The sequence below is a fragment of the Lactuca virosa genome, chromosome 3 (genome assembly GCF_052849685.1).
Source record: "Lactuca virosa cultivar CGN04683 chromosome 3, Lactuca_virosa_CGN04683_v6, whole genome shotgun sequence".
Lineage (NCBI taxonomy): Eukaryota > Viridiplantae > Streptophyta > Magnoliopsida > Asterales > Asteraceae > Lactuca > Lactuca virosa.
Window position 1 is genome coordinate 340222497 of NC_136428.1, and position 12285 is coordinate 340234781.

The 12285-nt window shown below is 30.3% G+C and overlaps 1 protein-coding gene across 1 annotated transcript; it reads right to left on the reverse strand.

Annotated features, from left to right (window-relative positions):
- Positions 1-1449: 1449 nt before the first annotated feature.
- LOC145164814 (double-stranded RNA-binding protein 2-like) lies at positions 1450-2040 on the reverse strand. The gene is made up of 2 exons (XM_079083486.1): positions 1814-2040; positions 1450-1703 (listed from the first exon to the last, which is right to left on the reverse strand). The coding sequence occupies exons 1-2, from the start codon at positions 2028-2030 to the stop codon at positions 1450-1452; spliced, it is 471 nt and encodes a 156-aa protein (XP_078939612.1). The 5' UTR covers positions 2031-2040.
- Positions 2041-12285: the final 10245 nt, after the last annotated feature.

Consider the following 12285-nt stretch of genomic DNA (forward strand, 5'->3'; position numbering starts at 1 on the left):
TCGTTGATGTCGATGTGTGCATCCGAGTTTCTTAAACGCTTTGAACCGGAAGAGGTTTGTGAAGTTCCTTCTGATTGTTTTATCCATTTTGGAGCGTCTTTCAGTTTTAGTCACGCTTTCACATATGGAAAACTTTTGCGGGTTGGCGTTGTTTTTTCAAATTGTTCCAAGGCCGCCTTGAAGACATCGAAATCGTTTGACCCGCTTTTGCGTATGTTGGAGGTTGTTGTAAATTCTTCCAAATTTGGTGCATTTTAGTTGAATATCACGCCACTTGGAGCTAATCTGATCGGGATTTCGACTTTCACTTCCCATGAACTCATAGAACACGCTTCGAACTTTCTCTCAAAAACAGTTGAATGTTTGATTATCTCCTTCAATTGGGTCTTGGGAAGCCAAAACTCACGCATCTGCTAGCTTTTCTTCTTCCTCTTTTGTCCATGTCACCCTTTCTTGGGTAGTAGTGCGTTGCACCGGGTTTTTTTTCCTTTCTTCTTTTTTGGTTGAGGTGGTGGTGGTGAATGTGTCGTTTCCGAAACGAAATCCGGCGAATGAGATGGTTGTGATTGTTGTGGTTGTGAAGTTGGATGTTGTGACGATTGTGGGTTGATTTTTTGTTGGAATTGTTGAAATTGGTGGAATTGTTGTTGAAAGGTCGGGAAATGTTGGTATTGTTGTTGGAAAAGTGGTGTTTGTTGGATAGGGGAACCGGTTTGAAGCAAATTGACAAAACCACCTTGAGGTGATTCCATGGTCGGAAATTGGCGAGGGGTGTATCTAACGCAAAAGCGTTATCGGGTTTGCGATTTCTAAAGTTTGGTGGATATTTTGGCTGGGATCCATTTTTGATGATTGTGAAAAGGTTGTGTGTATTTTGTGTATAGAGAAATGAAAGGGATGGTATAAGAAATGAGGGTTTTTAGTTTAGTTTTTATAGGTATAAAATGTTTGTTTCCAGAAAAAAAAATTCTAAAAAAAAGTAGTGGTTTAACGGCTACATCCATTCCAAATCGAGAGAGAGAGAGGGCATGATTGGCCGTTTGCTTTTGTCGTCCGGAACACGACCCACAACGTGCTCGCACGACCACTAATGGCCGGGGTAGTGTGCATGACTCGTTTTCGTGACCACGTATACCACAATGGCCCTCGTCGTCGGTATACCGTTTGGTCTTAGTTTACAACACAAATTGGTCGAAAATGCTTCGAATAAGTTCTTTATGTTTGACAATAAGCTAGAAAAATAAGGAAACTATCGAAAAAAATCAATAACCAGATAGCAAGTATGATTTTCTAATTTTTAGGACCCATGCATCTTCACAAAATATAATATGTGTTTCTATTAAAAATATCATTACCAACTACCAAGTCATGGATGCTTAAACTAACAGGGCAATAAATACTTAATATCATATGCATTCAAGCATATGATCATTTACATAACCATTATAGCTACACAGATTCCAAGCTCACAACCGTCCATTTGTCTTCTCCAATGGGAAGCATCACAGTTCCATTAGGCAACACCGTAGTAGGAATGGATGTGTGCACTCTCACCTTATTGCATATCAAGTAACTCTCCTTAAACTTTTTCGAATTAGTCTCCTTGATTGAAAGGGTTGTTTCACTAGGAAGAGATGCAGTTGCCATGGCTTTTTCTTCTGGTAAAACCGGCAAACATAGCTCGCTATTCTTGCTTAACTCTCCTGAAACAGAACGAAAGAGATTCTGTAAGATAACCATAAATCGAACAATTATAGATCAAAAGAAAAGATTGATGAATGTAATTAGGGTATATGGTAATAGAAGGACATACGAGAAGAAGTTGTGAAGTGAGAGAGAGCTAGTGCAGCTACATCATTGTGAGCGGATTTGGAAGATTTGAAGACGGATAGGGAAGTAAAAGTTTCACCATTGACGAGAACAGAAGCTTTGAAAAGTGGTGTATGTTCTTGGCCATCTTTGATGCAGGAATACTTTGGGTTTCGCCATCCGTTCTTCTGGCAGAATTCGTTGAGCTTACTCTTGTACATTGTTGGTTGTTTTTTTCCAATCTCTTTGTGTTTGAAGAGAATGAAGAAACAAGTATAAATAGAAAGGGGAGTCTTGTGTAGGTTAGTAGAGAGAGGACGCCATTGGAGGAAGCTTGAATGCTTTTCCGCGTGAATGTAGGATTCAGTTCAGTTCACAGCAAGCCAGGAAGCTATTGGAAATAATATAAGTTTGAATTGTGGATGATTGGTCAATGGACCAAAATGCATATATATTTTATGGGTTTTGTTGAATATATCGGTTCATATATTTTAAACAAAAACCTGAAATGAGAAAAAGGTTAGTAGGTAGTTTTTTTATGGATGATAAAAACATGCTAAAATTTTAATTGTGTTAGACCTTTAAATCAAATTTTGAAAGTAAGAGAACTCGAAATCTAATCAACTCCTATTCTGGTCTGCATTTCTTTTAAAAGTGTTGAAAAAATCTTTTTTTAACAAATTGAAAATGTTTATAATTGATGAAATTGTTAGTAATCGACATTAGTTGATTTTATTTAGGGAAAATGCCACAAGGTCTTAAGTTTGGCAAATTTTAACACTTCTACCCCAACATCAAACAAAATTTGTGTGTAAAATTTTGAAATTTGAGAAGTTTTTTTCATTTATAGTAATTTAATTACGTATCTCTGGTTACCATCCCATATGGCTAGCCAACATAGCCGTAACTTTATAATTAAAAAGGGAAGAAAAGAAGAGGATTTTTTTTATTAAACTCACTTCCATACAATATATATATATATATATATATATATATATATATATATATATATATATATATATATATAACTACGTGTTCTACGTCTTTTCAATGTATTTCAACATATCTTATGTATTTTCTTCCTATTTTTCTCTTTGTTTTATTAAAAACGATTTTTTGTGTATAAAAACGATTTTTTATAGATACACACATATATAAAACATATTTTTTTATGTATACATTTTTTTACATATAAATATGTATCCATATGTATTAAAAGGTATTTATTAAAATTTAAAAAAAAAAAAAAAAAAAAAAAAAAAAAAAAAAAAAACTTACTAATATGTATATAAAAAACTTACTAATAGTCTAATTCACATATAAATACATTAAAATGTTTTACAAAAAATATATTAAAAAACATGGGCTAAAAATATGTATATGTAGGGCTATAAACGAACCGAACGAACACGAACAAGGTTTGTTCATGTTCGTTCATTTAAGTTAGTCGAACAAATAAAAGAACACGAACGGATAAATGAACGGGTTTTCTTGTTCGTGTTTGTTCGTTTAACAAATTACATTGTTCATGTTCGTTCGTTTATGTTCATGAACATGCTAAACGAACATAAACGAACAAACATAAATGAAAAAAGATAAAATAAATATAATTGAATATATATGAACATATGATATATTAATATAATCAAACACAATTAAGCATATATGAACATAAAAGGACAGATTAACGAACATAAACAAACGTAAACAAAAAACATAAACGAACGTTCACGAACATAAATGAACGAACGAGACTACTGTTCATGTTCGTTCGTTTAACTAAACAAACGAGAATTTGTATTCATGTTCGTTCATTTATTAAATAAACGAACATAAACGAACTTCTTGCCGAACGGTTCACGAACATTTCGTTTACAGCCCTATATATATATATATATATATATATATATATATATATATATATATATATATATATATATATATATATATATATATATATATATATATATATATATATATATATATATATATATGATTGTATGGTTTTAATCTAAAATACATTTATACATCATATCATACATACTTATAAAGCTAGCATTTTTTCTTGAATCTCATGCATTTGAAACCCTATTTTTTAACTTTCTCAAACCACATTCATTTAAAACCCCATTTTTTAACTAATGCAACTCAAAAGTTTTCTTAATTATGATTTAACACTCAAAAGTTTTATAACTTATATTATGTTTAATTAGCATTTAGTAAAAAGTTTACTATAAAAAGGCCAATCTTTTGTGTCTTATCTGTTATATAAAATCTTACATGTTAGAAGGATTTGAAAATATTGTGATTCAAAAGTTTTCATATAGTTGAAGCATTCACGATCCAAATATGATGATTTGAAGAAATGGGTTATGTCACATCGATGGTAATTGTAATATGATTTTTTCTTTCAACCAAAGCAAATGAAGCTTTTCTATTCTTTCTTTATATTCAATTTCTAATTTAATCTTTATAGGTGATTTGTGTGTATTACTTAATCTTGAATGTGACTCTCCAAACATCAATGTTTTGTTTGGAATATCTTTCTGATTCTTCTTTTTCAAAAAAATATTTTGATTGCAGGTTAGTGAAGAATTGTCATCAAGTTTCTATGGTTGAATGGTGTTAAATGAAGAAAGAAGATTCATAAAATGGATATAGACTTTTTTGTTTGAGCAAAGTTGACGAATGTTAGTTTTTTCTTTTGATTTAAATGTATGTTTATGTAACATCTTTATTTATATATTCAACCACCCAATGCTCTTATTTATTTGATTGTAGTTTTTCTATTTTGATTATGTTTATTTTCTATTATTTTTTTGTTGGGTTATCTTACACAACATATTTAAAAGACAATATTTAAAAGATAACATAATTTTAAACATTTGATATGTAATTATGATAGACTTATCATGATATCTTCTTCATATGAAAGTAATTTATCCATATTACTACGACATGAATTACATATGACATTTACGAAAATATATATATTATATGTGATTTGTTTAATATGTATATGCACCTATGTATGTTATAAATTTATAATTAAATATCTTTATGTTTAATAATTGAAGGGATTAAAATGATGCATCAAAACCAATTATTTAGACGAATATAATAATAATAATAATAATAATAATAATAATAATAATAATAATAATAATAATAAATATACATTTCCAAGTACCGCATTCATTTAAAACTCACACTACAACTCAAGAGTTTTCTAATTTATGTATATTTATTAGTTACAACTCAAGAGTTTTTGAACTTATAATTATTAATTAGCAATCACTAATAACTTTTTATTTTCCTTTCTTTTATAAGGTTGTAAAGTTTTGCTCATTAGAAACATTAATGTATTTGAAGAGATTTGTGATTTAAATATGAAGAGTTAATATAAATGTTATAATAGAATGTTTTAGTGTTTTTATGTTATTAAAAGTTATAGTGTTTATTTTTCATATTTTTTATTATTCGTTGTATATATATCTTTTTTTTTTAATACAAATGTTATAATAGATGTTTTTCTATTTTTATGTTACTAAAATTTGCAGTTCATATTTTTGTTCATACGTTTTGTTACCCGTTATATTATCATTTATTTGATATATAATTTACACAATTTTAAACGGTTTATAAAATTATCAAATAATTGTATATATCACAATGACTTAAAAATTAAACTATAATGTTTAATAAAACTAATATGTTAACTATATGTTTGTTTTACTACTAACATTTTGTTTCAAAGTAAAAATATTAAATAATAATTTGGTAAAAGTTATTATTTTAACTATATAATTCTATTCTCGCGCAACGCGCGGGGATTCGCCTAGTATTAATATATAAATATGTTACATATAAAGGTACGTATTAAATACAAAAATACAGGAAAAAAACTTATAAATATGCATATAAAAACTTATTAATACGCAATACACATATAGGTCACAATGGATTAAATACAAAAATAGGTATTAAGGGATTAAATAGAAAAATAAAATAAAATAAGTTCACGATAGAGTACATAACTACATACATAATATATTTAGTTTGCAAGGGAAGAACACGAAAAACCCAAGCCGGGATGTCGTGGGTTCGATTCCAAGCAAACTCATTTCCTTTCACTTTCTCCCGCGTTGGCTGTCATATGGAGTATTAATCAAAGAAACCTTCAATTTGCCATAAATGAAAAAAGTTTCTCAAGTTTCAAATTTTACACACAAAAAAAATGATGTTCAAGTAAAACTACTAAAAAATTTTAAACTTATATGGACTTGTGGCATTTTCTCGTGTTTTTTTTCAAATTATTTGGACTTTTTAGTTGAGACCTTTCTACGTTCTTATTATATATGTAATAGGATCCAGGGACGGATTATATATATATATATATATATATATATATATATATATATATATATATATATATATATATATATAGGCTTAGGTTATTCTATTCAAGCTAATTATTGTGTTATTGTATGTATAAATGTGGCCAATCATTTTACTTATTTTAAGAAAGTGATTAATACATATTATTGAATTAAATATAATTGAAAAATACCATCTAATTTAACTAGAAAGGTATTTTAGTCAATTAATATAGATTTAATAAAGGAAATTTGCATATTTTAAGGGATCATAGATTCTATTAATTTTAAAAAACCGATTTTACGAATTATAAGGTTTTTAATTCGGACATTCTGACAGAATATGTTTGAGTATGTTCAAAAATAAAAATATTCTTGAACCATAAAATAATAAAAATATTCTTGAACATATTTCTTGACCATGACTTTAAAAATTTATTGTAGAATAACAAAATTCTCGAACCATCAATTGAATAATTAAAACAAAAAATACATTAATTCTTATAGAATACATGTAACAATTGCTAAGAAGTACATTTATTGTTAAAGAATAAAACTAAAAATTTTCAAATCGGGAAAAAAAAACATCAAAATCTAACAAAATACATTAATTCATTCTAAAAGAATAATGTTGGTAAAACTTGCTCAATAGTCAAAGTTGGACATCAAAAAGGGATATTGCCTTATATGTTGGGAAGTGTTTAACTTGCTCAATAGTCAAAGCTGAACATCAAAAACCATCCGGCTTATTGCAACAACCTGAAATTCCCCAATAGAAATGGGAGCAGATATCCATGGATTTCGTTACCAAACTTCCTAGAACTGCTAAAGGTCATGACTCAATTTGGGTCATAGTGGATCGACTGACGAAATCTGCTCACTTTCTCCCCATTCGGGAAGACTTCAAGATGGAAAAATTGGCCCAAATCTACATCGACAAAATTGTTTCTCTGCATGGTGTACCCCTATCTATCATTTCTGATAGAGATAGTCATTTTACATCACGATTTTGGTGGATGTTACAGAAGGCACTAGGAACCAAGATAAATTTGAGCACAGCTTACCTCCCTCAGACAAATGGGCAGACAGAGAGAACAATACAAACATTGGAAGACATGCTACGGGCGTGTGTCATTGAGTTCAAAGGAAATTGGGATACTCATTTGCCTCTAATTGAGTTTTCTTACAATAACAGTCACCACACGAGTATCCAGTGTGCTCCATATGAAGCATTGTATGGACGCAAGTGTCGTTCGCCCTTATGCTGGACAGAAATCGGACATAGACAATTGACTAGACTCGACCTTATCCAGGAAACAACTGACAAGATTGCTATCATCAAAGATAGGCTTAAAGCCGCCAGAGATCGTCAGAAAAGTTATGCGGATAATCGTCGAAAACCATTAGAATTCCAAGTTGGAGACAAGGTACTTCTAAAGGTGTCGCCTTGGAAAGGGCTTGTACGTTTTGGTAAGAAAGGAAAACTAAGCCCGAGATATGTTGGACCCTTCGAGATCATTGAAAGGATTGGTCCGGTGGCATATAAACTCCGATTACCCCAAGAGTTAAGCGCCATTCACGACACATTCCACGTCTCCAATCTTAAGAAATGTTTAACCGACGAAGCATTGATAGTACCTCTGGAGGAAATTAAGATCAATGATAAGCTAACCTTTGTTGAGGAACCGATAGAAATCCTTGACAGAGAGGTGAAACAACTTAAGCGGAGTAAGATTCCGATTGTGAAAGTTCGATGGAACTCAAAACGCGGGCCGGAGTACACCTGGGAGCGTGAGGACTTCATGAAGGAAAAGTATCCACAACTTTTCCCATGCGATGACAAACGATGACATAGAATGAATTTCGGGACGAAATTCTTTTTAAGTGGGGGATACTGTGACAACTGTCAATTCAGGTCATTCTCGGACTCATGCATCTTTATAAAAACCATTCATGCACAACATGCCATGGCCTAGTAGTATAAATTAGGTCAAAATCTTGCATAAACTAGGATCCAACTAAGATCTAGGACTAATATACTTGACTCTTACGATTCTAGTAAGTTGTTTAACTACAATAGGAAATGCCAATACCATAATTAGAATAAACTCCAAACATTTGTTACAATTGAAAAAGAGTATCAAAACCTTAAAAATAAATTAAAATTTTCTAATTTCATTTCATTATGATGGTAAATATCTAACAAAGTTCCAAAAGCCCTAAAGAACCCAAAAATCCAAATTTATAAACTTTAAAACCTAAAAGCCCTATAAGATTTGTTATGAACCTCATTATATCAAATTTAAATAATTAAGTTATGGGATATAATGAAAGACATAAAAATTTAATTATCAAACATTAATCATAATTTATTAGTTAAAAACAAAGATTTTTAATAAATCAAGAATTAAATAAAGAAGCCTTTTTATAAAAGTTGGGGTTTTATAAAAATTAAGGGGAAATTATATAAATGTGAATTAGGAGAGAGAGGACCTCTCTTATACTCATAAATTTCGTCCATACTCTCTCCCATGCTCTCTTTTCCCCAAAAATCTTAATCATTTTATCCCTCTCTTACACTTCAACTTCCCCTTCACTCTCTCTCACACTCCACTCTTTACAACACTCAAACTCTCTCTTCCTCTCTCCAAACCCATGAAAATCTCTAGTCAAGAACACCTCTCAACACTCAAATCTTCATCTTTTAAGGTTGTTCTTCAAGGTATTCACGAAAATCCCTCATCTTCCCTCACTTTTCTTTCTTGTTTTAAAGAGTTTTCTTGCACTTTTCATTCTTCTACACCATTCTTTATGAACATTCATGAACATATCCATGAATGTCAAGTTTGATGATGATGGTGGTAGGGTTTCACCCAAGAACAACATACATGTTGTTTAATGGTGAAATCCAAGGACCAAAACCTATGTCAAACACTAAAATACGGATTTTTACAAGTTTTAAAGGTTCATATACCTTATGCATTCAAGTATTTCCTTTGAAAACATCACTATGACCAACATATGTCCATGCATGGTCTTCAAACCGTGATGCATGTGATGAACACCAAGCTAAAGAACTTGATGATCAAAGTACATTGTTAATAGTGCATGTAAATGATTTTATTTATAAAAAAAATCTAAAAATTCTTTTCAGTTCGAAATAAAATTTCCCCAGATTCCCAGTGAGATGATATGAATATCTGGAAAATCCCAAGAGTTTTTATCATTTCCTTGATTTATTAAAATTGTTACAAGAAAACAAGGGCATAAATCACATAAAATACTTCCAGAGGTCTATAAATCCTGAATAAATTCGTGGATGACCCCTATGGTGAATAATGACCTCTCATTAAGTTTCATCGATTTATGTTTCTGTTTAGTATGACTTTTGATTTTCTTTTTGTTTGGTTCCAATAAATCACAAAACCACTTTAGATAGTGTGAAAATTGTATCTAACAATTTTCGCATCTCTTACCAGAGGTGGGAGACTCAGAAAAATAATTTCAGAATTTTTCATCATGCATTTCTATTTTTCCCCAATTTTTGTATTTATAATGGCTTAAAAATAGAAACAAAAATAGTTCTGATCATCCAAAATTCATGAAAATTTACCAGAACGTCTTGTTGTACATTAGGAGGCTGCATACAAATTTTGATGATTTTTCTCTTCTGTATACTATTTTTCTCTTATTTTCTAAGGTTAAATACACTTAAATACACTTAAATACACTTAAATACCCAAAACCGGATTATACAATATGAAAACCACCTTTGGTATTTTTCCCAGATTACTTACACTGTAAATGATGTTACAAAAATTTTTGGTATTTACTTTAACTGTTTATTATTTATTCTTCAATTAATGATTATTTAAGGGGATAAAAACAAAGAAAAATAGAACGACCAACTGAAAAATATCTTTTATATTTTTCCCAGCTTCTATATGTACAAAAACAGTAAAATAAAAAGTTTGGGTAATTTTGGAAACTGTTTTCTATTTATTTCAATTTTTATTGGAATAAATGCTCAAAAATCATAAAATTGGGTTAAACAGCTTGGAAATCCATTTTTTATATTTTTCCTAGCTTAGTAATGTGTAATAACAGTAATATAAAACGTTTGAGAATTTTTATCCTTTGGATGCTATTTTTCATGAATTTATTTTGTTATGAAGGCTTAGAAATTTGGAAAAATAGTTAACCATATCAAAAATTCAAGGAAAATTTTCTGGAAAACCTCTATTGTATTTAGAATAAAAATACAAGGTTTGACAATTTTTGGAAACTGTTTGATAATATTTTACATTTTTAGGAATTTAAAACACCTTTAAATGTGTTGAAATACCATCAAATTTATATTACTAAATCTGGAAAATTAATATCCCAAATAGTATTAATTGCATGACTATTAGAATTTCATCATTTCAGAAAATTTGTAACCAATTAATATAAAATCCAATATTAAAACATAAAATTGGCATTTCACTATATGTAGAGTTTAGTATATTAGCATTAGGTTTCGACATGGAAACTCACTAGTGTGTGTTTGATGTCGTAGGATCTCGGTATTAAGACGTTGGTGTATTCCGAGGCACCACTTGTACCTACTCGAAACATTGTGAGTATTCACGCACTCCCTTATTTTCAGTTTTTATGTTTTGGGGTGGAAAAGCATGTCCCAAAAAACTATTATTTGAATGTTGTATTTAAATTGATTTGTATCAAACATGATTGCTATTTTATTGCTATGTCTCTCTATGTATGTCTATGCAACACGGAACATGAGAACTTATCGTACTAAGGCCCTTCCCTTATCTCTAACCATTAACTCTTTGAGCCAATGGTCATTATGGATAGCGCTATTAGGAATTGACAACTCCTCACTCGCCCTATTGCTAGAGTGCATGATATCATATTCATCTATGGAACGATAAGCATAGATCTTGATAGGGCTTCAGTCATAGGTTTGGTTGAGACTCATTGTTTGCTCATACACATACAAACTCGTTTCTCGTTATAGCAATCAACTTTGTTTCTCATTAAAGCAATGTACTTGTATTTATGAAAAGCCTTATTCCAAATCTTGATTTTATAAACTTGTGAACTCACCAACTATTTTCATAGTTGACGCTCGTTTTACATGCTTTTTCAGGAAATAATTACTAAGTGGATATAAAGATTCATCATCATAGAGCATGCTGCATCGTGTTGAAGTTATTTATGAAGTTATATTTTGAACAATGTTATTTTGGAAAAACTTGTACTTGTTTCTATTAAGCTATGGGTTGTAAACTTTTGAATATTGCTATGGTGATGTATCTTTATCTTTTGCAATGAAACCGTTATCGCTGTCATATCTTGCGTTTCCGCTTTAGCGGGGTGTGACAGGTACGAAGAAGATTGGTGATGGGGATCGGTGGAAGTGGTGAGGCGTTGTTGTATATCGAGGGGGTGGTCGTCGCCTTCAAAAGACCGGCCCTATATATATATATATATATATATATATATATATATATATATATATATATATATATATATATATATATAGAGAGAGAGAGAGAGCTAGGTTCAGGTATTTAAAGTAATTATTGTGTTATTGTATGCATAAATGTGGGCCAATCAAAATTAAATAAATAATTAAATAATTAAATAAATAAATAAGGGTAATAAAGTAATTTTATAAATAACTTCCACAAATACTTCCTATAATTATGCTAGTTATTTTGACTTTGACCTAATTTCTTCACATTCTTATATACGGCCGTTCACTATCAAAAACTCAATTCCACCATAAAAAAACTTCCACCGACGACCACCCCCTCGATTTACAACAACGCCTCACCACTTCCACCGATCCCCATCACCAATCTTCTTCGTACCCAAGGTCGGAATTGGCTTCCATTGCCGACGATCCCATCGACTTACCGGAGACCATAGTTAGTGGCATAGCCGCCTTCAACGGAGTTAGCACTTTTATATATATATATATATATATATATATATATATATATATATATATATATATATATATATATATATATATATATATATATATATATATATATATATATATATATAGGGCCGGTCCGTTGATTTTGAA